The sequence below is a fragment of the Diceros bicornis genome, chromosome 18, assembly GCF_020826845.1.
Source record: "Diceros bicornis minor isolate mBicDic1 chromosome 18, mDicBic1.mat.cur, whole genome shotgun sequence".
Lineage (NCBI taxonomy): Eukaryota > Metazoa > Chordata > Mammalia > Perissodactyla > Rhinocerotidae > Diceros > Diceros bicornis.
Window position 1 is genome coordinate 19121857 of NC_080757.1, and position 26443 is coordinate 19148299.

General features: G+C 49.4%; 3 protein-coding genes across 5 annotated transcripts; 1 reads left to right on the forward strand and 2 right to left on the reverse strand.

Moving 5' to 3' along the window:
- Window positions 1-35: 35 nt before the first annotated feature.
- TNFAIP1 (TNF alpha induced protein 1) lies at window positions 36-10503 on the reverse strand. The gene is made up of 7 exons (XM_058560289.1): window positions 10372-10503; window positions 6977-7294; window positions 6186-6355; window positions 5677-5766; window positions 5548-5600; window positions 4565-4760; window positions 36-3046 (listed from the first exon to the last, which is right to left on the reverse strand). The coding sequence occupies exons 2-7, from the start codon at window positions 7179-7181 to the stop codon at window positions 2810-2812; spliced, it is 951 nt and encodes a 316-aa protein (XP_058416272.1). The 5' UTR covers window positions 7182-7294; window positions 10372-10503; the 3' UTR covers window positions 36-2809.
- Window positions 10504-10658: 155 nt separating this feature from the next.
- IFT20 (intraflagellar transport 20) lies at window positions 10659-17568 on the forward strand. Of its 3 annotated transcripts, XM_058560293.1 has the most exons (6): window positions 10779-10885; window positions 14285-14325; window positions 14487-14615; window positions 15835-15920; window positions 16593-16696; window positions 17155-17568. In XM_058560293.1, exons 3-6 carry the CDS (start codon window positions 14489-14491, stop codon window positions 17234-17236), a joined length of 399 nt encoding a protein of 132 aa, XP_058416276.1. In that variant the 5' UTR covers window positions 10779-10885; window positions 14285-14325; window positions 14487-14488; the 3' UTR covers window positions 17237-17568. The 3 variants fall into 3 exon arrangements, with proteins under 3 accessions (XP_058416275.1, XP_058416274.1, XP_058416276.1); XM_058560292.1 differs by lacking the exons at window positions 10779-10885; window positions 14285-14325 and adding an exon at window positions 10659-10720; XM_058560291.1 differs by lacking the exon at window positions 14285-14325 and having other exon boundaries at window positions 10763-10885.
- A 100-nt stretch (window positions 17569-17668) lies between these two features.
- TMEM97 (transmembrane protein 97) lies at window positions 17669-26014 on the reverse strand. Its single transcript, XM_058560290.1, has 3 exons — window positions 25817-26014; window positions 19945-20089; window positions 17669-19050 (listed from the first exon to the last, which is right to left on the reverse strand). Exons 1-3 carry the CDS (start codon window positions 25943-25945, stop codon window positions 18791-18793), a joined length of 534 nt encoding a protein of 177 aa, XP_058416273.1. The 5' UTR covers window positions 25946-26014; the 3' UTR covers window positions 17669-18790.
- Window positions 26015-26443: the final 429 nt, after the last annotated feature.

Sequence of the window (26443 nt, forward strand, 5' to 3'; positions counted from 1 at the left end):
CTGACCAAGCTATACTCACTGTAAGCACGGCTCTGTACCACTGGTGTGTAACACAATTTTATTAGAAATTAGTGTTTGTTTCCATCACCTATGCTGAGCAACAAAGAATTGCAGTTACATGATAAAGAAGTTCTCTCATGTCAGGACCTGTGTCATCCTTCAGGCAGATCTTGATCAGATAACAAATTGAATAAAACCAAATACTGGTAGGTGTGGTTAAGAGCAGTTTTCTCAGAAACTGACAAGAAGATTTGACCTTCATCCACACTTTTTGTTTACTTTCCCCTGGGCTGCTTGGAGTTGAAAATTTCACACCGCCAAGAACTGCGTTCCGAATAGGGCTGGAAAACTCAAAGAAAATTCCTCAAACCCTTATGCCATGAAGTCTGATCAAAGAACCTAAGATTACTTCAATGAGTTCAATGTTAGTATTTTTCTTAAGACCAAGGAGATAAGTGCCCAGAGTTCCAGACTATTGTGCTTTCTCAGGAAGAAAGACTAGTCACCACTGAGACAGCTGAGGATCTGAATGTCAAAGCAGTAAAGAGAGGCTACAGGGGCTGGGGAGGTCAAAGGACAAACATTAAAACACCCCAGTGGGGAGCTGGGACTTTGAGTGTTAAAGGGCTTCAGGAGAGCAGCTGTGGGCTGGCCCAGTGGTGTAGCAGTTAAGTTTGCAAACTCTGCTTCTGGTGGCCCAGGGTTCGCAGGTTCGGATCCCGGGCGCGGACCTACACACTGCTTACCAAGCCACGCTGTGGCAGGCATCCCATATAAAGTAGAGGAAGATGGGCACGGATGTTAGCCCAGGGCCAATCTTCCTCAGCAAAAACAACAACAAAAAAAGGAGGATTGGCAACAGGTGAACAGGTGTTAGCTCAGGGATAATCTTCCTCACACACACACACACAAAAAAAGGAGAGCAGCTGAGGAAATAGGCCTCAGGCAGAAGCATTCTAGTCTCTGTGAGAAAGCCACAAAGCCAAAGCTGGAATCTGGCCAAAGAAACAGATTTTTCTTCATCTTGTTACTCCAGTGAGGGCTGGAAGAACTGTTCCTAGCTGCTCACCAGGGGGCCTCACCTGAAAGTTTTTGTATGTTCAAGACTGCAACAAGTATGAAATGCCTGATTAGAGTCACATTTCCCTTGCCCCATCATGTCATTTCAGGTCCTTCTGAGTGTCTGCTAACCCTGGCCTGGCATTTGCCTATGCTCTATGGGGTCAGCCAGGAGCAGCCACTTAGCTATATAGTAAGAGTAGTCAAGAGAGATGAACTTGATAACCTGTGTCCCTTCCCAAATGAGTGTGTACTGCTGAGTGGCTATGCTGCTTTGTTAGGCTAGCTGAACAGCTCCCGCCCAAATGGCATTCCTTTGGAAAAGAATTCAGATAAGCGGCTTCTCAAATGCCAAGCCAAACAGAAGGTAATGAAAACCAAAGCCCTGAAGAGGAATGCACACCCTTGCCCAAGAGTTGGTGCTTGGCATCCCCATGGTCAAGTTACCCAACAAGAAAGAAGTGAAACCTTTCAAGGGTCTTAGGCTGCTCATGTCATCCTGTGTTCAGACTCACCACTGGCCAGAACCACCATCCCCAGCCAGGACACAAAACCAGTAGCATGGATGGGGGGAGGAGGGATGTATGACCAAGCACATGCCACCTCTGCGCAGGGCTGCTGGGAGTGCAGGGCTCTGCGTTCACTGTCCTCGGCTGATGGGCATGCAAGTGCAGTGCCCATGGGCTCCACAGCCTTCCTGCTGCAGCTCACGCTCCTGGCCCCAAACAGCTCCTGGCCCCTATGATGGCTCTTTGGCTTTAAGGTAAGGACAGCATGCCTTGGAGCTGAGGGCAAGAGAACCAAAAGTAGAATCACGATAGACCTGGGAGTCAGTTATGTGACTCCAAGGTGTTGGGGTAAAATGTCCTTTCTCACAGGCATGTTATTAGGACCACAGGTCCCAACTTACACATCTTTCCTTCCTCAGCGCTCTCTGGGATGGCTGCTGGGCCAAGCTGGCACAGCCAAAGCTGGTCAGTTTTCCTTTTATTGCTTCTTCTATCCCCTCCCTCAGTTTGATTCTGCAGGGAAGAGGGGATCAGGGTCAGAAAGAGACAACGTGGGTCAGGGCTGAATACAAATCTCCTGAATAAAAGTACAAAGTGCTTTAAAGAAACAGATCCCAAAGGCATGGAAAAGGGCCAGGGGTTCTGCCTTACCCAGGGTCTTAGCACCCTGAAGGAGTAGCAGAAATACCCAGTTCCCTCATTATTAGACTTAAAACTATTCATTTCCTAGATTATTTTTAAAAAACCAAATCCATCAAGCCTGTGCTTAAACACCTTAGGAAAAAAGGAGCCCCACCTTCTGTAAGAAACTGGGTCTCCACAGCACCAGAAGCCACCTTCCCCACAGAACAAACTCATTCCCCCTGAGCCTCAGCTGAGGCCTAATGGCAGCCCTTCAGAAAAGGAAAGGGGCGATCGGCAAAAGGCCAAGGGGAATGTTCTCAGCGGGAGGTGGGCAGGTCAGTCCATTCACCCAGGGGCAGAAACGGCTACCTGTCAGGCAGGGAGGGAGACGCTGAGCAAAGGGGCCAGGACTCAGTCAGCCTGAAGTGCTCAGGGAGCGGGGCAAAGGGATGGGGCCCCACTGCTGCTCAGGCGCTTGGACCTCCCTGGCAGTGCCTGTCATGCCTCTGGGTGCTAGAGCAGAGACCCAGCCAGCAGCAGCGTGGGCTGGCCAATGGGGCAGGGTTCCACAAGAGGGGAGACAGGGTGTCCGACGCCCTGAATCCCTGAGGGTCTTGTCAGTCACGATGAGCAGACTGGTGGCCGAGCTGCCGGTCATCATAAGTGCTATAGCGCTTGACATGGATGCGGCGGACACGGTCCCGCAGTTCAAAGGTCTCCTCATCTTCACTGGGGGAAGCCTGGCTGCGGCTACGGCTTGTGGCCTCCAACAAGGAGTTGTCAGGGACTCGGGGGGTCTCATAGAGTAGGACGTTGAGTGTCTCCTCATAGATTCGGGCCTCTGGGAATTCCACCTGGGGCAAGGGGGACAAGAGGACTGAATGAGGTTTCATGCCAGAGAGGGAGCAGCAGGTCAGGGCCCTTGGCCCTGTGCTGGCTCCATAAGGCCTCCTGAACTCTCTCACGACAGATGGCTTTCTATCTCATGAGGGAGGGCAGGTCTCCCTCTGAAGGAGGTATGAGATGCACTCTGTGGACATAAGGATGCAGAAGACTAGCACCCTCCCCACACCCCACCCAAGAGCAGACCAATGGACTAATATGCGTAGAGGTTAGGGCCTTGGCTCTGTGGTCAGGCCTAGGTACAAATACAGCTCCACCACTTACTAGCTGTGGGGCCTTGGGCTTAACCTTGCTGTGCCTCAGTTTCCACATGTGTAAAATCATGGTAATATCTACCTCAGAGAGTTGTGAACATTTCATGGAAGACGGAAAGGGATGGCATTCAAGGCATCTGAATTCTAGCCTAACTTGCTGTGTCATCTTGAGCTTCTATTCTCTCATCTGTCAAATAGGCAGAATGGCTCTAGCCCAGCCTGTCTCACAGGTGTGGTGTGAGGGGTCAAAAAGTTCATGAAAGAGAAAGAGCTTAGGAAGGTGACAGGTGCTGCTGCCACTTCCACAGTGTAATCAGCCCCGACAGAGACCTGCCCCTGAATCCTGACTCCAATGATATGTGCACACGGGAGCCCCCACTCCCAAAATGACAGGAGGAAGCAGGGCCACCTCCTGTAGGCTTAGACCGTAGACCCTCAGACCACCAAGCTGGAGGCACTTCAGTCATCTGGGGGCCGAGAAGGTGCTCCGTGAGCTTGGCTGCTTTGAGCCACGCACAGAACCCTCCCCCAGATGAGCTTCCCTTCCAACCCAGCAAAGCCCTGCTGTCTCCATAGCACACAGTCACGGGGGCAGCTGCTTTCAGAGGAGGACACCGACTGCTTGCAGCTTGGGAGAACGGGGTTAGCTGAGTGTGCGTGAACTATCACCCACCCAGTCCCTCACACGCGACCGGCACTGTTGTTACTGCAGAGGCTAAGCTGACTGAGCAGGCACACCCAACCAGCAGGGGCCAGAGGAGAGATCTGAACAGCTGTTTCCACTACACAGCACTGCTTCTAAGAACTGTCTCATTTTCGTAATAGCTCTGTTAAATTCCTATCATTCCTATGTTTGCAAATGAGGAAACTGAGGCCCAGATGGTTTAAATGGCTTATCCAAAGTCAGAAAACTGGCAAATGGTGGAACCAGAATTCAAACCTGAACTGGGCCAACTCCACAGACCTGGTCCTTCCCACCACACCAGACTGTTCCCTCCTGGTCACCAGCCCCTGCCTCTCAGCTGACAGGAACAAACAGTTCCATGCCATTCCCCGAACCCCTTGTATTGGCTTTCGTCCTTGCCCAGCACCATCACGACGAGTGTGGGAAAGACAGACAGCAAAACGTACGCCCTTTTTGCTCCCTGTGGTGAAAGGCTGTCGGGCTGCGCTGGTGAGTGTCTGGGCCCCCCCGCAGAGGGAAGCCCTCCATACCTTGGTCTGCTTCTTTTCCGTGGCGTACACAATGGAGGTGCAGCACACCTCCGCCAGCTTACGGCCCTGGCCGTAGAAGGACCAGCAGCAGATCTCATCGCCGATGACGTCCTTGATGAAGAGCACACGGCCGTTGAAGCGCAGGGAGAGCTTGTCAAACAGCTCGATGTTTTTCAGCAGGTGGTCATCGGAGTTGCTGAAAAACCCGCGAGGGCCCGCAGGCCTGGGAATGAGGTTCCAGCACAAGGGAGGGTGCTAGCTGGGCTCTCCCCTGCCTTCCCCTCCCCTGCTGAAATAAGGAAAAGTCAAGATGCCAGAGGGGACAGGACAAGAAAGGGTCACGGATCCCCTTCTGGGTTTGGGGGCCTGTGAGGAAAAGGAGGTGAGTTAAGTTAAAGCAGAGAGAACTGAGGGAGGGAGATCTCCTCCTGTTAGGCCGGGAAGGAAGGAGGCTCGCTGCTGTCTCAGCAGGATTCCTTCCCTGCTGTAGGGGTGATGCTGGCAATGTGTCTGTCCACAGGGAGTCACCAGGAGGGTTTGGGACTCTTGAGCCTGCAGCCGCCTGCGTATACCTAACCGTGGCCTGTCGAGAGGACACTGGGGGGCATGGGGGAAACTGGCCCAGCTATGAAGTACAAAGGCTGGCTTATGAGGAGTCCCAGCCCATTGGCTTCCCAGCATCCCTCCTCCACCCCAGAAGATAATGCTGGGAAAACACCTGGCATGCGGCCTGACATGACACATGTTCGATCTCGTCTCTATCTCAGCCAAGACCCTGCATCAACCTCCAAATGCCTCTGCCTTCATTTCTTCTCCTCCCTGTTCTTCCCTCCAGAGACCCAGACCCATGCCAATCGTGCCAGGAGTGCAGGGGGCTTCCCTCGGGTCTGCTGCCCACCTTCTGGCTGTTTAGCCCTTTCACCAGCTTCTGCAGCCCTTTCCCAGGCATCGCACCACCCTCCTCCCCAGGACGCCCACCCTACCTGGTGTAGGAATACTTGTTGTTGCTTCTATTGTACAGCAGCTTCACCACGGGCTGTGAGGGAGGAGAGCGTGAGGGCCAGGCCAGGGTCAGAACATCCCCTGCCCAGAGCCCTCAGAGGCCCCAGTACCTTGGTGGAGGATTCGATGAGCCTCTCCTCCTCCTTCAGGGATGTGATGACGGGGATGTTGCACACAGGCTGGTAGGAGTCCTTCTTGTCCTGGGTGACACACACAGCCGAGAATCTTTTTGAGATCTTCTGCTTGCCAGGCTTAGCCAGGCTTTCCCCAGGAGCCGTCTGAGCCCCTCTATCACGGCCACCCCCTGCTGGCTGAGGAGGCATCAGACAGAGATCGGGAGGCCCCTGGCAATAGAAACTGCCAGCTGGCAAGCAGACCCCCATTCCCAGAAAACCTAAGATCCAGATATCTAGGCATATAAACTAGAAGCAGGGCCTAGTCAGACTGCCTGAGTTCATCACCTTACAAACTGACTGGCTGCCAGCTCACCTGGTCTGGGCACCACCTGGTGTATCTAACTAGGTTTGGACTCATCAACCACAGCTGCCACACAGCCTTCCAGGAACTGGATCTTTGTCTCTCTTAACCTCATCAACCTGCCCCAACTCTGCCTCCGTACCTGCAGGGCAGTTTGGCACATGTTCACCAGCCCCTGAATGAGGTAATATTTTGCTTCAGCCATCAATTCCTTGATTTCTTGCCGGTTTTGAGGGAGGATGATGGTGTCATCTCGGAGGTAATTCAAAATGGTGCCAAAGTGCTTTCCACATCGGTCTATGAGGATCCAGCCTAGGGATTCAGACAGGCCCCAGAGGGTTACTGTTTGCCTCCAGGTACCTCAGAAGCAAGCAAAGGCCACCTGACGAGCCTGGTGGCAGGTGGCAAGGAGCACATGAGCACAGAGCCCATGGCACAGGGTAACAGAAATGGGAACAGAACCTCTAGCTCCTAGGTCCATGGCTGCTCTTCACTCCTCCTCCCTGAAACCAAGAACTGGCACATGCCTTGGAAGACAATGGGCCCTCCAGGCTCTGTGGAGGCCCACAGGGATCTAAGCTCAGGAGTGCTCAGGCCCACCTCACAGCAACACAGAACCCATCACGCCCTGCTTGCCTTCTGCCCACTGCCCAGTTGCTACAGGGATGGTTCTTACGAGAATCTAGTCCTATGTGAATATAAAACAAGTATGGATCTTCTCTGGAAAATGCATAAACACACAACATTCTATGTACAATTTCAAAGAATTCCGAAGCTCTACTAAGCACTCCAGGTGAAGGAGTCGTATACCAGGTGAACTGGAAAAATGAATCTAGATTCTAGAACTGTCGGCATTAAGCCCTGCCCTGAAGTCACTTCCTCAGGAACTCCTCCCTCCCTCCCCACCCCACTCATTAAGCCCCAATGCCTCACCTTCTTTGTCAGTCAGCACCTCCATGCGCCCGCTGAACATGGCCTTGAGCATGGTGTCGTGCCGGGTGAGCGCCCGCACGGTGGTGTAGTACAGGGAACCGCCCACATTGAGCTGGACGTATTTGTTGCCCAGGCCTCCTCCCTTGAAGCCGCTTAGCTTGGGCTTGGCCCCTGAGGCTGGGCATAGACAGGTATCCCCTGACATCTCCCGCTGCAGGTAGATCACCACACGGCAGGAGGTCGGCTTGGAAGGCTCCACCGTGGTGGAAGGGTCACAAGTGAGTGGCCAGTGGGGGCCAGAGCCTCATGCTCTCAGTGCTATGAGCAGGAGATGGGAGAGAAGACAGAAGTCAGGAGAGGAGAGCCCTCAGTCAGGAGGGGACAGGAGGAGAAACACTGACTATCCAGTCATTCTCTCCTTAATAAGCCCTAGATTCCCTGGCAGAGGCTAAGGCCCTAGGCCTTAAGAAAGACATTCCTGGGGCTGGCCCCGTGGCTTGGCGGTTAAGTGCGCGCGCTCCGCTCCTGGCGGCCCAGGTTTGGATCCTGGGCGCGCACAGACGCACTGCTTCTCCGGCCATGCTGAGGCCGTGTCCCACATACAGCAACTAGAAGGATGTGCAACTATGACATACAACTGTCTACTGGGGCTTTGGGGGAAAAAAAAAGGAGGAGGATTGGCAACAGATGTTAGCTCAGAGCTGGTCTTCCTCAGCAAAAAGAGGAGGATTGGCACGGATGTTAGCTCAGGGCTGATCTTCCTCACAAAAAAAAAAAAGAAAGAAAGAAAGAAAGACACTCCTGCTGTTATTTATGGAACCAGGAATCAGGTTTGGGAGCACAGTCTCACAGAGCCGGGAACTGGTCACCTCACCAGCCTCCCTGAGACCCAGCTCAGCTCTGGACGGCAAGGAGGACAAGCAAACCCTTGGAGCTGGTCAGAGATGGCTTGAGGAACAGACTGGGCAGAACAGAAGTCCCCACCCTGGGGATCCACCAGTCAGATTCCAGTTATTTTCTTCTCAAGGTTCCCAGGATCCAAGACTTCCAGCCAAACATACTGGGAATCCAGCCAGCCTGGGAGTTTCCCAGGAGCCCGAGTGACAGGATGCGCTTCCTTTCTAAAGATTCCAGGCTCAGGAGCAGCCTGCACCAGTTCTTACTTGGAGCACCACCCGGAGTCTGGCTTCAGGAAGGCAAGTAAAAGCAGCTTCAGGAGAGCATGGAAGGAGCCAGGTTGGAGGGAGTCGGCCAGTGTTCCTGGCAGGGGCTACTCTGGCTCCAGCCGGGGTTTCCTGACCTTCCTCTTTCTTGGCATCAGCCCTGTCCTAAGTTCCTGAAATTGTCACCATTTTCCAGGACAGAGCAACTACAGGATGGCTATTTTTGCTTCTTTTTCCTGAGAGGCGGCCCAGCCCTATCTCTTCCTCTCTTCCCTCCCAACAAGAATGGGGAGAAAGGGCTAGAAAAAAACAGATGATAAATCTAAAAACAGTTAAGTGATCTGGAAAGTGAAACACTGATAGGAGTTCAGAGGAGGGAGGGCAAGGAAAGCAGAGGAGAGCAAAGCCAGGTCACCCCTCATGATTTAGATGCTATATGTTTTGGTTTTCTAAAGAATCACTGAAATTCAGTCACTGAAAAAAAAATAATAGCAAACATTCTTCGCATGTTTACTATGTTCCAGGCACTATTCTAGGCATTTAATATATATTAGCTCATTTAATTCATTCAGCAATAAAACAATATTGAGTGCCTACTATGTTAAGCAGTAGCAATAGACAGATGAAAAGATACCGTCTTCGCCTTCAAGGAGTTCAAAGAAGCATCATAATGTAAACAAGAATAAAAATACTAAGAGTTAGCATTGATTGTGCCACTGCTCCATGCAAGGCACTGGGGATACAGAAAAGAACAAACAAGTTATGGCCTCATGGAGCTTACATTCTAGTGGGAGGATACAGACAACAAGAAAATGAATAAATAAGCAGGCAATTCCAGAAGGTGAGGAATGTAATAAAGATAATAAAACAGAGATAAGAGAGTGACTGGTGAGAAGCACTAATTCAGACAGGGGGTCAGGGAAAGCCTCTTTAGGAAGCTGACATTCCAGCTGAGGTCTGAAAGAGCATTCCAGATAGATGGAAGAGTAAGGGCAAAGTTCCTCAGTTAGACACAAGGTTTAGCAACAGAAACAAGGCCAAGATGGCTGGTGCATAGAAAGAAGGGGGATGTTGGCTTGATTTCAAGTCAAGGAAGGCAGGGGCCAGATCATATTAGAGAGTGGATTTTATACTAATTGCAATGGGAATCGATTGGAGGGTTTTAAGCAGGGGAGTGATATGACCTGAGTTATTTACATTTTGAAAAAAATCACTCTGGCTGCTGCGTAGAGAATGAATTGTAAGGGTGCAAGAGAGCAAGTGGGCTTGTCCAGGAGACTCTCATTTGCCTTCAAGACGGAGTATGGATGAGCTGAGCCCTCACCAGCAGACTGCCCAATCAGTAAGTAATGGTGAGTGGTATGAGATCACCTTACCTTCCTCCGCCCACCCCAAGGGAATAAATCCATTCTTCAACAGGTTTTAGCAAGTTACCTACGTATTCTGTGTCTAGCCCCAATTTCCCCAGGATCAAAGAAAGTACACATACATATTCTACCAAAGCAAAGGAGCTCAAAGGCTAGGCGGTTGCCAACGGAGGTAGACAAATCCAGAGCTAATCTATTCCTTTCTTACAAAGCAATTGCTTTGAGCCCATGGATGACGTCAGCTCAGATTCCGCCCAGGCCAATGGGCTCCAGGAATCCTGTGGCAGGTGACGCCCCAGAAAGTAATTCCAGTGAGAATGAAGTTTCCATTGATAGCCTCAGCGCTCTTCCTTCCGGACTTTGTGTGTGGATATTTGGGGATGCCAGGGGCTAGGGGCGTATCCGCGTCTCACTCAGCGAAGCTAAAGGGAACCCAAGCAGAATAAAGGGCAGACAACCACAGCTGTGGAAGAAGGTGGGGTCCTAAAGAAAGAAGGACCCAGAAATCCGTCACACACGGAGGATGGCGGAGGCGGGGGAGTGGGGCCGATCTGGTCTAGAGAGGGCGGATCTAGCAGAAATGCTAGGTGTAAATTTTCGGCTTCATCCCAAGGGTCTGGGGAGATTTAGCGAGACCCAACCCACGGGAAATTTGCCCAGTGTCGAGTCTTCCCCAGCCCGTACCCCACCTCACTACCGAGAAACCGGGATCGGTTCTGACACCCACTCCCAGGGGAGGATTTGAGCTCTCCATCTCCCCTACGCCGTCCCACGCCTTTTCCCCAGCACCGGGTGGGGGTCTCTTTGCTCCAGTCCGCGGCCAGTCCATCCCTTCCCCTAGGGCATCGGCAGACCCGACTCTCACCGTCCCCGGGGGTGCCTCTCCTCTCAGCTGGATTGCAAGCCGACACCGTGCCGCCCCCAGACTGTGGCCGCCTGCCCGCCAGCAATCCCAGCGTGTGAGCTCACATCCTCCGCCCGCGAACTCCACCCCGAGCCGCTGCCCAGCCCCGCCGATCTGGGAGCATGGCACGCTGAGGCCGGGGATGCCTAACACCCAATCAGGGAGGAGGGAGGAGCCCCTGAGAGTATTCCGCTGAGAGCGCACAGCTACTTCCGGCGGCCTTTCCGGCGCAAAGGCCTCTGGATCTTGTAGGCAGCCGTCCTTCCTCTTAGACCTCCGTTTTCCCGCAGGCTCTGCGGGTTGGGCTGCGGTAAGTGCTTCCGGTGTTAGGTAGTGACGTCATGGGTAAACAGGTCCTGTAGCCGTGGCAGCGGCTGAGGCGGGCGGGTAAGGTACCGGCTGCCGCTGACCGGAGAGAGAAGCTGCCCGCCGACGTCAGCCTGGGGCGCGGCGCGCCGCGGTACCCGGTGGGCAGGTAGGCCGTGACTCCGGGTCCGGGGACGCGGGCGGACCCGGGGCGAGGTGAACCTGACGGGCCCGCGCCCTGAGGAAAGGCAGTCCCAGGCCGAAGGAAACGTGGGAATTCCGCTCGCTCTCTGGGAGCGGTTTCTCGCCTAGCTTGGGCCTGGAGCTTGACGCGTTGAGGCTCGGAACGATCTTATGAGGACACTGCGGCCCAGATAAGTTCAAGGAGTTTACGTAGTAAAGCCGGTTCCATCACCCAGGCTTTCCTAACTTTCCCCTAGTGCCCTCTCCCCACACCGCATGGATGGAGCAGGCTCGTATGGCCTAGCGTGGATCGGGGAGAGCCCGGGGGCGGAGAGGGCGACACCGCCCTCGTCTTCGGGGAGCCCAGTCCTGCCTTGTGCCCAGTGTTCCTCAGATGCTCAGACACGCGCGTGTGGTGGGAGTTGGGAGTGAATCCGATAGTCGGCTGCGAGCCCTCTCCCTGCGCTCCTTCTCCGGTCTTACCCATCTCATTCAACTCTCCTCTCCAGCCGTACAGTTGGCTCAAGCCAGATGCGTGGGAATCTTGCCTGACTCTCCTTTACTCATCTCCAAACCGCTACGTTCAATCAATCCTTTACTAAGTCCTATCAACTCGACTTACAAAACATCTCACCTCAGAACACTTTTCTTCAGCTCCAATCTTTGGTTACTGTAATGGGCTCCTTTGTTTTCACAGTCAGCCATTCCACAAACATTTACTGAGTGCCACATCTAGCAGGCACCATGCTAGATGCCAGGGTTACAGTGATGAGGAAGGTAGGTGTAGCCCTACCTTGTTCCCTCCAATCCATTCTCCATTCTGGGTCAGAGTGAGCTCTCTAAAAGGCAGATCTTGTTATAAGATCTGTTGAGAATCCACTGGCTGCCCATTACCCTTATGAGAAAGTCCAAGCTCATTACTGCAGCTTTCAGAGCCTTCCGTGATCCAGCTATAGCCTCCCCATCTAGCCTCATCCTATTCCACACTCCCCTTTGCTCACTGGGTTTCAGTCACACTAGCCTTTCAGTTCGTGGAATGCATTAAATTTCTTATAGCTTCAGGATCTTCACACTTGCTTTTCCTTCTGCCAGGAATGCCTCCTCCCCCCTTCCGTTGACAAACTTTTGGCCATCCTTTAGGTCTCAGCTGAAGTGTCACTTTTTCAGAAGGGTTTTGTTGACACCCCCCCCATATGAATTCTGTCCTCATGCTACAGCTTCACATAGTGTTACCCCCCAAGTGGAGGTCTTCTGCTCGCCGCAAGACATGCCAATAGTCAAGAGGCAAGGAGGTAGGAGAGAAAGGACTATTTATTACAGCTTGCTAGCAAGGGGAAGATGGCTGACTAATGCCCAAAAGAACCATCTTCAGGGGGCACAAAATCTTACAGCAGTTATATAGGCCCGTGGGGTATAGGGGAGGGGGTTAGGAATGTCGACCTTCTGGTGTTACAGACTGGGAGTCGCCACACCAGATCTTTCAGTTTCATTGATGATGGCTCTCAGCATAGACTCTCTGTTTGGGCGTCATCACATTCCTAAGGAACTCAAAAGCACAAAGTTATCCTCTTATTGCAGCGGGGAGGTACATACACAAGCAGGGGTTGTAAAATCTACAGAGCCGTTAGATCTCCTGGAGGGTGCATATCCAGCTGGGTTAGTTAGTCAGAGGTCATTCAAAGTTACAGTAGGGTTTCTTTTCTACAGTATGGCTTCCCTTATGTCAACCTTGTGTTGAGCTGGTATCAAAAGCACCATGTGCTTTTCCTCATACTATTATCACAGTTTGTGATTATTTGTTTGCTGTCTGTCCAGAAGTCAGGAACTAAAGCAATAAGGCATTTTCTTCACTACTCTTATCACCAGAGCAGGGACTCGGTAGATATTTCTGAATAAATGCATACTCGCAGGGGAGCGAGTGGAAGTTGAAGGTTAATTGAAGCTTTCTAGAGCAGCAGGTCTGATTAATCACCTGGTAGGTGTTAAATGCTTAGATTATATGTGTAAATATAACAGATCAAGCAGGAAGACAGATCTTTTTAAAAAGCCTGATTATAAGAAAGCTCTGGATGATTAAAATGTTTCAAAAGGAAGATGCTAGCCTGCTTACTTCAGTGGATTCCAGTGAGGCCAAAGGCCCTGGGCCACAGTCATGCACAGACAGCCTATAGACATGCATTAGTTGGCCCACACAGTGTTGGATGTGTTTTTTTCCTTCCTTTAAAAATCAGATTTCATATATCAATCTGGATTTCTGATCCTCTTGAAAATCAGTTCTGGCAACAGTGGGACTTAATTCTTTTTTAACCATTGGTCCTATGGTACACCTGCTCTGGGCAGTCACTTCCAGAATCACCCCTATCAGAACTGAACTCTTCTAAGGAAGCTGGAAGGGAAACAGGTGAGGCTGGGAGAGGTGGGAGAAAGGGAAGGGCTAGCTCAAGGCCAGGTGGTGGGAGCCTTTGGAATTTTTTTTTTTTTTTAAGCCAGAATGAGGGTGAGTTGTCAGTGTTTCCTTCCCAGAGTTGAGGCATCCTTTGGAGCAGGAATGCAAGGTGGCCTGGGAAGGGAGAGGATATCTCTGCTGGTTCTCCTGCCTACAGAAGAAGCCCCTAAACTCCTTAGCTTGGCACACAGGGTCTTTCTGCTCTGGCCCCAACCAACCTTTCCAGCTCCATCCTTTGTCCTGTCGTCTTCTAGGCAGGATAGGCCCTTTCAGTGACTTCAGGCTCTTGTTCATGCTGTTTTCTCGGCTTGGAATGCCTTTCTCGGGCCTCCTTGCTTGATATGTTCTTGCTGATACTTCATTCTTTTTTGTTTTCTGCTAGAAAGAGACTGACCCAACTCTGGGTCCCAGTTCAGGCACGTGTACAGTGTCCTGTCGCATACATTTTGGTAATACTGTTACTCCTGGCTTATTTTTTTAACTTTAATTTTTAATTCACTGAGATTTTCCCTTTTACTTGCTTTTTGTGTTGTTCCAGTATTGTATTTGAAAAGCTTTTTCATGTCCTTTTGGGTACATAACTGAGGATAAATAAATATGCTTATGGCTCACAACTTAGTTCATATGTCACTGCCTCATCCCAAGTTAACTGCTCTGTTCTCCTCCAGCGCTTGAGTGATATTTCTGCAAAAGCACTTAACAGTGTGATTTTTCAGTTTACGTGTCTGTCTTCCTCCAGCTAAACTCTGTGCTCCTCCAGGGCAGGCACCATGGTGCACTCATCTTTGTACCCCAGCATCTAGCAGTGTTGGCATGTAGTAGGCACTCAAGAAATGTGTGTTGAATGAACGATGCCTGTGACAAGCAACCGGACTTTATTCTTTCCTGACCCTTGCTCCTATGACACATCTCCTCCTGGCTGCCACTGTCACCCTTCAGAGCAGAACTTCTCTCCTCTAGGGAAGCTGGAAGGGAAACAGGTGAGGCTCAGAGAGGTGGAGGCAGAGGGAACGGGGAGCCTTTGGAACATCTGAGCTTTTGGCATTGGTGTCTGGGGGCAGGAGTGGGGCTGGGCTGGAAGCAGGCATTTCCTTGGGTGGCGGGGAAGTGATTGGGGATTGGGGCTGCACTTTCTTTTCAGCTATGGCCAAGGACATCCTGGGTGAAGCAGGGCTGCACTTTGATGAGCTGAACAAGCTGCGGGTGTTGGACCCAGAGGTTACCCAGCAGACCATAGAGCTCAAGGAAGAGTGCAAGGACTTTGTGGACAGTGAGTGTCATTTGGGGAGACATGGTGCCACTCAGCTTTGAGCTGTTCCAACTGTGCCCCAGCCCCGCCCCCACCTGCAGCTCTTGGCCCTGGCACAATGGAGCTGCTGGCTCCCAGGAGGTTGAGCCTGACCTTTATGAATTCCCACGTGCCACCCACCTTGTCTCCCCGCCCTCTTCTTATGCCCTCATGGAGTCCCACACAGAGCACCAGTCAAAACATACACTGGAATGTGGAGAGGAGGGTGCTTTTTTAGATAGGCCATCTTTGATTTTTTTGCTCTCAGAAACCTTAAACTTCATGGGGACAGAGCCATGGCTTGGGGGTGGGAAATAGAGTTATACACTCACGATTTGATTTGTTGGGAGGAATATTGTTCTCAGTGGAAGGCTTGCCATTATTTGGAGTGAAAGTTGATTAACTGGTGCTCCTAGAAGCAGCTCAACAGACTCGATGAAGTCACTTTTTTGAGCTAGAGATATCCAGGACACGTCCTGTCCCAGCAGCCAAGCAAGCCCAATGGCAGCGAATACAGAGCAGATCTAGCTAGAGCAGGGATTTGTGAGCCTTCTGGGGACTCTGTAGGCTATGGAGAAGAGCTTGACTGGTAAAAGGTAGCATGAGTTCTGTTGCCAGTTTTCTGATTGCTGTGTGCATTTTGTCCCACCTCTCTGGGCCTTAGTTTACCCCTCAGGAAAGTGGGGTTCCACCACACCCAAGGACATTGAAAAAATTGAATGGGAGATTAGGCACTTAAATGCTTTGAGCTCTTTATTAGCTCTGGTCACAGGTGGAAAGCCCCCACCCCAGCATTAACTGAAATCTAGCGTCTTCTCTGTGGCTCGTCAAGAGGCAGCATCCATGTCCTGAGGCAGTCCTTTCATAAACATGGCCCTCTGTGCTTCCTGTTACTCCTGAGAAAGCAGGATGGGGTCCATCCAGAGGATGGGCCCACAGGAGCCTTCACAGCTCGAGGTAACAGCAGCTGGCTGGCTCAGTGGGGACTCAAGGTCCACGTCTGCCTCAGTCCAGCTCTGGCCCCCTGGCCCCCCTTCTCTAGGTCCAGCCCAAGGGTGGCAGACTTGAGGCCAGCAGGCACCAAACTGGTCAGAAATTAGAAGGGGCAGTTAGCCCTGTCCTCTCACTGCAAGGGAACGCTGAGGGAGAGTGATGATGCTGAGAAAAGAAAACATTTTGTTTTTTGTTCTTTCCCCAAAAGAAATTGGCCAGTTTCAGAAAATAGTTGGTGGTTTAATTGAGCTTGTTGACCAACTTGCAAAAGAAGCAGAAAATGAGAAGATGAAGGTAAGATCAGCATGTCTTTTATCTAAATCTTGGCCTGGGACCGTGGTTCACTAGCTTCTCATCCTTCTGCCCTTTTGTGGGTTTTTTTTTTTTTTTTTTTGCTGGGGGTGGGGTCGGGATTCTTTTATTTAATTAAAACAAGATTTTAAATAACAAATCCTATACAAATATAGACTCACTGTTGTACAACTGAAACTAATATAATGTTGTATGTCAATTATACCTCAATAAAAAACAAATAAATTCTGGTCCAGTTAACCTAATAAATACTTACACGCCAGTCCACTTTGTCATTATTTCCTTTAAAATTCACATCATCACTGAGATCAGCGGTTTTATCCTCACTTATAAGTGAAGAAATGAAGGTGTGCAGATGACTTGGCAAAGGACACAAGGCTACATGGCCACCAAATGGGCCACTGAACACCTGTGTGCCAGACTCTGGGGACGCTCCTAGATGTGCCTCAGAGCTGTGGTCTAGTTCTCATACAGGCACTTTGGGATCATGAGCTTAATCCTTGTTCAGATTTCCTCCAGAAGCTCTGGGGCTTGGCCATCTTTTCCCCACTGGCACTTAGATAGCCCCCAAGTGGCCCTTCCCCAGGTGAGGACTTAATGCTGAAGACGGATTTAATGAAGCCATGACCTTCTTTGGCAATACTATTTTTCTAGGCCATTGGTGCTCGGAACTTGCTCAAATCCATAGCCAAGCAGAGAGAAGCCCAACAGCAGCAACTCCAGGCACTAATAGCAGAAAAGAAAATGCAGCTCGAAAGGTAAGAAGTTATGACGTAAAGCAAGTCCTTTACTCAACTGCAATTCTTTTTCCTTCTTGAATGGTCACCTCTTGTCCTTATTCATCATTGTTCTCCCAGAAGTGTCTCACTTGTCATCCTGACTTGAAGATTTTAAAAATAAAGTAAAATTAAAATTACATTTGATGGGAAGGAAATAGAAATTGGGTTAACATCAAACAAGCTTTAGGAGTGTGAGAGCACGAACGCTCAGGGAGTGTCCACAAAGTTGGCTGGCTCTCTGAAAGGAAGACTCTCAGGGCTGGGGACTTCCCCTGGGGCGTTTCCTTTTACTTTCTTCCTTCTTGCCTTCACTAACTTCTTCATTCTGAACTCACACCGTTTCTTCAAATCATCTAACTCATCTGTATTCTCTAGAAGAATTAAGTCCATGGTTTATTTCATCCATTTTTAGGGCTTGTAACAATTTTGTTTTTCAGGTATCGGGTTGAATATGAAGCTTTGTGTAAAGTAGAAGCAGAACAAAATGAATTTATTGACCAATTTATTTTTCAGAAATGAGATGAAAATTTCATTTTATAGCAGGAGGGCAAAAAAAAAAAAACAAACCAAAACACCTCTGTCCCATTCCAGTGACTTGACTAATGACCCAAGTATGTCGTGAGATGGTGTGTAGGGAATGCAGCATCTCTGAAGGCAATAAAACCAACCTGGGGAGCGTGTTTCAGATGTCAGTGCATATCTGCTGGCGAACACCCAGTGGCTGTGGTGGTCCAGGTTCTCACCTCATGCATTCTCAGTCTGAACTGAGCAGTCTGTAAACTTTGATCCTTTTTTTTGTAAATTCACAAAGCTTTGGAAGGAAAAGCAATAAATTATTGTTTTCAAATGGCTTCATCTACCTCTTTTCCTGGTGCCCTTGAAGTGTACATATAACCCCTTGTAAGAGACCCCTGGACTCACGAGCCCCTAGCCCACAAAACAAACCAGACAGTGGTCAGCAACTACTTTTATTTGGATCAGGATCAGACACATGGGTCAGACGATACTCCCAACAATCAGACCAGTGTGGCTTGTGAGCAAAACAGGCAAAAAGAGGGAACTAACTGGGACTAGTTTCTACCATTTTCCCTGTGTGTTCACAGGTCTTTTTGGGGGGTTGGCCTTGAGTACGAATTTAGAGAAAGCTAATAGAGCACCAGGCACTAACATGAAGAGACCCTGTATGTACACACTGGACATGTCATGCCCAGCTGCCCCCCCACCCCCTTCAACTGAGAACAAGATGGGAAGGAATGACTAAACCATTAGGAAGGATGAAGTTCTCCAGTAGGAAGCACACCTTCAGATCAGGTTTAAGACACCAGACCTCAGAGTAAAGGAACTTACGTCAGGTTGTCTATAAAAATATAGGACAAGGTTTGGAAAGAGGATAAAAAGGGCGACTTTAAAAAATCTCTTCTCCTGGGCCAACCTGTTTAGGACAGAAACAAAACACCTTCCAGTTTAACCTGTTTCTGACTGAGGGTCACGCCAGGCCTGAGCATTAAAGAAAACTAAGCTTAAATCTCTTGCAGAATTTTTTTCCCCCCAGGGATGGGGGCAAGAAAACATGATATAGTTTTTAATGAATATTAAGGTGGCATAATTTCAAACTTAAAAATGGCCTGAAACATCTCAGTATTCATTTTGCTGATTAGTGATATGCTGTGGAGAATCATGAGTCTCTATACATTTAGTCACATGTATAATGTGGGTCAAATGACTCATGCACATGCCATGCAGGCCATGTTTCTTGGAAGTTTATCCAGTTTCTGGTCTGGTCCTGCTTTTAGTAATCCTGCAATGAACTTGGGCACACAGTGAGGTACTTGGCACCACTTCCTTATCACCTAGCTGTACCCCTCTGCCCATCCTCAGGTGATTGGTCTGTTTGTGCCAGTGTGCTTGGAAGGTGAAGGTTTGACGTGGCTCCCCGGGTGTCTTGATCTTGGGTGTTGCTGCTAGCGTGTTTCATGTTACTGAAGACATGGGTTCTGAACAGTGTTCCCTGTACCGGGTCCAACAGGAAACTGCCCTGTGGGCACCTCACCCTTGGGCCAGTGGTTATTTCTCTCATTTTTTCTTTCTTTTCTCCTCATATTTGTATTGAGGGCTCCGCAACATGAAAAGCAGAATCAGAAGAGGGATGAAAAAGTAGGGGGCATAGACAGATATGAGGGTTAGTCGTTCATGGAAAGTCTCAGGGCCTTGTCCTTTGAAAACACTGGCTTTGGAGAAATCCTCAAAGAGAAATGTGGAGAGTATTGGGATTAGTGTTGTCATGGTGTGAACTGAATAGATGATCGCAGGGGTGCGGATCCACTTGCGGCCTCCTGAAGTTGTCAGGGGAAGAGAAAGAGATAAGCATTAGGTCTGTTCATGACTCCAGGATGCCCACAACATTCACCTTGTCTCTGCCTGCTCCTTTCAGCTGAATCATTCTACCTCCTTTTCCAAGTGGAGACAAATGGAAAACCGGATGTTATAACACGCAAACTTATGTGACAGCTGGGGCCCTAGTGAACTAGCTGCCAAAGAACAAGGGTGAGGGTCAGAATTCAATTCACAAAACTCTAGGGTAGGAAAACGGCCATTAGTTAAATTTGTTTGGTGTAAGCTGCAAGTCGGGGGTGCCTGCCAGTGGCATCTGTTTGTTAAGTAATTATACAGAAGTGAGAAGATCAACAGATTCTGGCAGGAGATGGATTTGGGGGTTCCAGTACGAAATAAGCTGTACAAGCTTAGTTAACCACGCACACTGGTCTGGCCACCTTTATGAAAGCATTGGTCATATGGGGACACCATAAGAATAATTTTTAAATGAGAAGTTAAGCCCTTTAGGGATCAGCTTGATGTTACTGCTGATAAGCCAGTATGATACTACCCAAAGCAGAAAAATAAAAGCCAACAATAAAAGAAAAAAATTCCATGGGGGGAAAAACAATAAAAAGGAACAAATTCAACCTTTAAGTAGCCTCAGGTGTCATGTGTATGAGAGATTTCCAGTTGACTGAGGCAGTCATGCAGCCCAGCTGACCACAGACATTAGCCAGAGCCACATTAACGTCCCTTTAGAAGATCTATCCTGGCCATTCCCACAAGATCCTATATTACCCTCACACAAACTACAGGGACCACACTCCCCTCTCCCTTGGAGATACTTTCCCAAAAGATTTCTGGGACCTGATTTCAGAGCAAAAATGGGATTTCCCCCGCCATTTACCAACCTTTGAAGAAGGCGTACGTTGCAATGGGAAAGAAAGGCAGCTGCAGTACAAGCTCGCAAAACAGGAAGGACTTATACCACACTGGGGGGTCCTGTAGCAGAGGGTCTTTGAACTCCTTAGTATACCACTGCAGCATGTTTCTCAGCTGGGAAAAGATAAAGATCACGGTGAATACAGCCACCTGGCAGGACAGGCTCAGCAGCTCCAACCCATTGCAAGAGTCTTTTATCACCTAGCCCCCTTGGCAGCAGGTGGCACACCCAACTGGCTTCTGTGATGCAGCCTAGATGGTCATTTAATAAACTCACTAGCTCCACCTCAAATGTGACCTTCTCTGAGAAGCTTTGCTCAGCTCTCCCAGCCCCTCTGTGCTACCCAGCATTTGTTCCTGACTCTGTGATGACACACATCCAGGTGTGGTGCCCACTGTCAAGAGCAACAATATCTGGCACTTAGTAGGCTCCTAATGACACAAACGTGACACATCTGCCAACAATATCATTCTTTATAAACAAAATGACAGATGTGGAAACCATCCTGATGTTTGTCCTTTCACAGCAGCAACTGCACACAGAGCTCCGAGGGCCAGATTTCCTCAATACAGAAATGAACGGAATGCCCTTGTCTTTTGTGGGGGGAAGGTGGGGGTGGAAGGGAGGTAAATCTAACCTCTGTGAAGATGCACTTTTAGACAATTTAAAAGAAGCTATTTTTTTTGTGTGTGTGTGTGAGGAAGATTAGCTCTGAGCTAACCTCCGTTGCAAATCCTCCTCTTTTTCTCCTGAGGAAGATTGGCCCTGGGCTAACATCTGTGCCCATCTTCCTCCACTCTATATGTGGGACGCCTGCCACAGCATGGCTCGACAAGCGGTGTGTAGATCCACGCCCAGGATCCGAACCTGCGAACCCCGAGCCACCAAAGCGGAGCATGCAAACTTAACCACTACACCACTGGGCCAGCCCTAGACAATTTAAATAACCCCCAAATCTCGAGTTCCTCATCGTTCTTCTTTTTTTTTTTTTTTTCTGGTGAGGAAGATTAGCCCTGAGCTAATCTTTTTGCTTGAGGAAGACTGTTGCTGAGCTAACATCTGTGCCAATCTTCCTCTATTTTATATGTGGGTCGCCACCACAGCATGGCTTGATGACCGGTGTGTAGGTCCAGGCCTGGGATCTGAACCCTTGAACCCCAGGCTGCCGAAGCAGAGCACGAGAACTTAACCACCCACTACACCACTGGGCAGGCCCCCCTCATCATTCTTAATTCCCCTGGTTCTAAAGTTTTTTCTTTTAAGAGACCAGCAGGATGTTTGTAAAACAACAAACTCTGCCCCAAACCACAAACTATATAACTTCTAGGCTACAGCAAGGCTTGAGAGTTAGCAGTCTCTGTCCTAGCTTGGGCCCCACCGTCACAATTACACTGTCAAATCAAAAGATGCAGATCCACGTTGACATGGCCACAGGCAGAGGAAGGAAGCAGGAGGGCCTGCGGCCGCCCATTTTGTACTTTTTTCCAGAGCCCAAAGCCTAGGGCTCTCCCCACCATGTGGACCACCGAAGGTCTGTCACATTTAACCTCCTGGAGATGGCGCTGTCTCGACACACCTGCCTTCAAAGCCAAATACATGTCTTGACATTACGATAAATAAAGGCAACTTCCAAAGTAAGAATCTGGCTTACGATGGAAAATACGAAGATATCTTTCCTGTTAATTTTTAATCAAAAGATAAAGGCTCACTATTGTGAAATAGAGGCCTCATTGCTGTGAGTGGGCTTTAAGCAAATATCCAGAAACAAACATTCTGTTAGCATAATATTAATTTCAGAAAGGCTCTGGCTAGATAACCAATTTATTGACCAACTGATCTCTAATTTGTACTTGACTTGAAATTTAAATTCACAGCAATACCCTTAGCTTCCTTCTGAGCACCTGTCAGGATGGTAATGTGGTAGAAATATTCATAAAGTTTAAGTCACTGCACCTCTCCTGGGCTCGAGTTCCTCATCTGTAAAACAAGCAACGTGGACTAAATGTTAAGATTGGTTTTTGTTTTCTAGATTTACTTAAAAAAATGCTGGAGGGAATGACCTGCTTTAAAAGATTCACCACTGAATTTAAAAAGCATTCTGGTTCAAACTTCATTTTCTGTTCAATTTGTATACAATCTCTCAGATCCACCTATTTCATAAATCCAGGCAGCACTGTAATTTCTAAGGGCTGCAGGAGATTAGCAAAATTTAAAATAATCAGCCAGCTCTCTAAATCGATTAGGACCCAACCACCGGCCCAGTCATATAATAGCCACCTGATGCCGGAACGAGGCCCAGACTAAGGGCGGTGGAAGGCAAGGCACAGGCCGCCGCGTAGGGAAGGGCACGGGACCTGGGGCAGAGTGCCTGGCACTGGGCAAAACACTTAATCTCACTAAGCTTATTTCCCATTCATAGTACCTACCTCACCATTGGTAATATAAAATGAGTTAATATATATTGTCTTTATTTTATTTATTATTTTTTTTGTGAGGAAGATCAGCCCTGAGCTAACATCTGCCAATCTTCCTTTTTTTTTTTTTTTTTTTTGCTGAGGAAGACCGGCCCTGGGCTAACATCCATGCCCATCTTCCTCCACTTTATATGGGACGCCGCCACAGCATGGCTTGACAACCGGTGCGTCGGTGCGCGCCCAGGATCCGAACCGGTGAACCACGGGCCGCTGCAGCGGAGCGCACGCACTTAACCACTTGTGCCACCAGGCCGGCCCCTATATAGTCTTTAGAACAATGGCTAGCACACAGTAAATGTTAAGATTACTTAACTGAATGTAATTAATACATATTTGGAAAGGCTCAAGTTTAATCCTATTAAAATCTCAGCATGCAGCTGGTCATTAAGAGTTATTCTTATTAGGTAAGACCCCAAAAAGGTAATAAAACGGTTTCCATTTATACCTCACTCACATTTGACTCAACTTACCATTGTTACCATTAAAATATTCACCTGGCCTATGCACATGGATTTCTAAACCGGGAGTTGCTACTGAATAATTTTGCACTTCTCTACCTTAGAATGAGAGCGCAGACTGATTTCAGACCTGATGCTCACCCGCTTTTCCTTATTTTAACAGAAGCAATGCTACCCAGCTGCAAATGATACTACTAAATGCTTCCCATCCTCTCCATGTTCTAATCCAAACTAAATTCTGTTTCATAGTAAGAGTTTTCCAAGTGTTGATCTGGTTCAAACCAAGAAAGATATTTAATATGCAAATTTTAGCACAACCATTAGGTGATCTCCACAAGCTTTTTAGTTCTAGGGAAAAATTCCTTCTATTTAGAGAGGAAAAACAGAACAGATGTTAAATTTTGGCTTTTTTTTTCAAAAAAAAATCCGAAAATAACTCAAGGCTTTTTTTTTTTCTTTTGGTGAAGAAGACTGGCCCTGAGCTAACATCTATGCCAATCTTCCTCTATGTTGTATGTGGGACACCGCCACAGCATGGCTTGACAAGCGGTGTGTAAGTCCATGCCTGGGATCCGAACCCGTGAACCCCGGGCCGCCAAAGCAGAGTGCACGAACCTAACCACCATGCCACTGAGCCGGCCCCTCAAGGCTTTTATTATTATTATTATTTTCCCCATAGACGAGCAACAAACCATCATTCTCCACCCCAAAACACCAAGAGTGAATAGAGACACAGGCCTTCCAACAGCATCAGCATCACACAGACACACACAGGGCCTGTCCAGACCCTGCCTGCACTGGTCCTTGACCTTTTACAGTAAGTCAACATCAAAGAAACAAAGTTGAGAAAACCTGACCAAGTCAAATATACAAGTTTAAATGGGGTCTTCATGATGTTGGACACATTTTAATTGTATTTTGTGAGTGGTCAGCAAGGACTTGTGGGCGTGGCACATGCAGAAAGGAAAAAGAAATCAATAGCTGTGAAGTCTGAAATGGCACATAATTGCTCAGTAATAAGGGACTCATAACATCAGAGATTATAAACAGGCAGCCTGCCTGAGTTTTGTTGGCCACACAGACTTTGAAACCCACAGACATGGCTCTCCTTTCTCCAAGGCAACTAATGGCTAGTGCAGAGCTGTGCCGACCTGTTTAGAAAGAGTATGTACTACCCTGACCTGTGCAGTAGCCTGGATAATGCCGCCCCCCCCCCCATATCTGCCTCCTAATCCCTGGAACCTCTGAATGCAACCTTATTTGGCAAAAGAGACTTTGCAGATGTGATTAAGTTAAGGATCTTGAGATGGGGAGATTATCCTGGTTAGCTGGTGGGCCCTAGATGCAATCACAAGTGTCCTTGTGATTGCATCTAGGGCCCATCACACAGTCCAGTCTAGGGCAATCACACAGTCCAGAGAGAGACTGGACTATAGAAGATAAGGTAGCAAAGTGATAACAGAAGCAGAGATTGAAGTGATGTGGCCACAAGCCAAGAAACACTGGCAGCCACCAGAAACTGCAAGATTTCTCCCCCAGGACCTTCAGAGGGAACCAGTCCTGCAGGATTCCTTTCGAGCTTCTGACCTCGAGAACCATAAGAAAATAAATCTGTGTTGCTTTAAGCCACTATGTTTTTGGTAATTCATTACAGGAGCAATAGGAAACTAACACACCCTGTGTATGTTTGGGATTGTAATTTAACCCAACTCTCTCTCTCCTACTTGACAGTTGAGGTTACAGAGCCCTGACTTGCCCAAGACACTCAAGGAGCTCTTGGAAGAACCAAGTCACTGCAGACTGCAGTCACACAACCTACGCTTTTCCCAAGAAAAGGTAGGTCAGAGGTCTTCCCAGTTATGCTTGGATTTAGAAGGAAATAAAGACTATGGAGTGGGGGTACACTGTTGAACCATGGCTCTTAACCTTTCGGGGAGGGTTAGACCCCTGGAAAAGTTGATGGAAGCTATAAACTCTGCTCCCAGAAAACACAAGGCACACACAATTTTGCAAACACCATGGAGGTTCATGGACCTAAGGTTAAGAACCCCTGCTCTGCAGAGAAAAAGCATTTAAGGAGAAACCGAGGCAAAATCAAATCGTTAGGTAGACAAGTCAGCCTTGCCCATGGTTCTACAGACCGACTGGAGGAGCACAGAACTGAGGACAGGGATTCCATGGAAGGTTACAGGGTCCAGACATGAAAAGACAGCGAAAATAAAACTGTAGCTCTGAAGAAATAAAAAGCATTAAAGTAACGTTTGGGGTAAAGAATGCTGTCCAACAACCAGGAAATGAGGCTTTTCGCCTCCATTTCCACTCAGGTGATCACTCTTACTCGAACCCAATTAAAATTAGGGCCGATTTGAAAAGATGTCGTTAATTTACTTCTGAGCTTTTAAAGTTGCTGGATCCTGATCTTGAAGTAATGACGATCTGCCAATGCCCTTTAGAGGGTCTAATTCTCCTTGGATTATTTCTTTGGGATTAGACGGTATTTTAAAGCTCTTCCAAAAAAACACAACTTTAAAACAAATCCAACACGTGATTTAGACACTGGTTCATCCAGGCTACTTCCCTCAAATACTGACAACTGACCAGAGGTGGGGTGTGGGAGCCTTAAACACACCCAGGGAAGAACTGTCTTTAAAAGGACCAGTGTTGCCCCCAGCAGCTTGGGGGAAGGGTCTGGGATGGGCAAAGAAGGCCTCGAGGAAGACGCAGAATTGAAAGATGAGGAGGAGCCGAAGCAGGACCTAAAGAAGGCGAGAGGGAAGGGGGGCAGAACTGGAACCCTTGGGGGGTGAGGGCAGAAGAGGGGAGGTCATGGGGACTCCAGGGCACAACCGCAGCGCGCGGAGGGGCCCCAAACTCGGCGACCGGCGGCCAGGACCGACGGCGCCCTCACCTCCAGCGGGTAGAGTTCGCGCGGCAGCACCCCCTGTAGGTCCAGGAACAGGGTGATGGGGACGTGGGAGAGGAAGTAGAGGCCCAGCAGCCACTCCAGGCCGCGCCATGCGCTCAGAGCCCCCATCATCCGTCGGTTGGGTAGGACAAGAGCCCACGCTGCGCTCGCAGGCACTGCCGACGTGGGAAGCTGTTCCGAGCCCGCACGGCGTCCCGGGTCCCCCGCGCCCCGCCCCCTTGAGGGCTACGCTGGCCGCTCCCATTGGCGGGCACACAGAACGCGGCGCGGGCCGGGGGGCGGGACTCACCGCAGGGCGCGTCCATTGGCTCGCCTGAGGGTAGCATGTGGAGAAGGAACCCCGCGGACCGTTTCCATTGGCCGCCGGGAGCGCCGCGTGGGACAGGGGCGGAGCGCTCGCCGGCCGCGTCGGGCCTGCGGGAGCCGGAAGCGCAAACGGAGCCGGCAAGCTGCAGGGTCAGGCGCCCGGCGGGGTTCTAGCCGCCGACCACGTGGCACGCTGGGCTCATCACTCCGTTGATTGACTCCGTCCAGTTAGTGCTTACCGAGCGCCTCTTGGGTGCCGGGCTGTGAGCCCTTATGGAGAGGGAGCTCCCAGTTCAGTGGGGG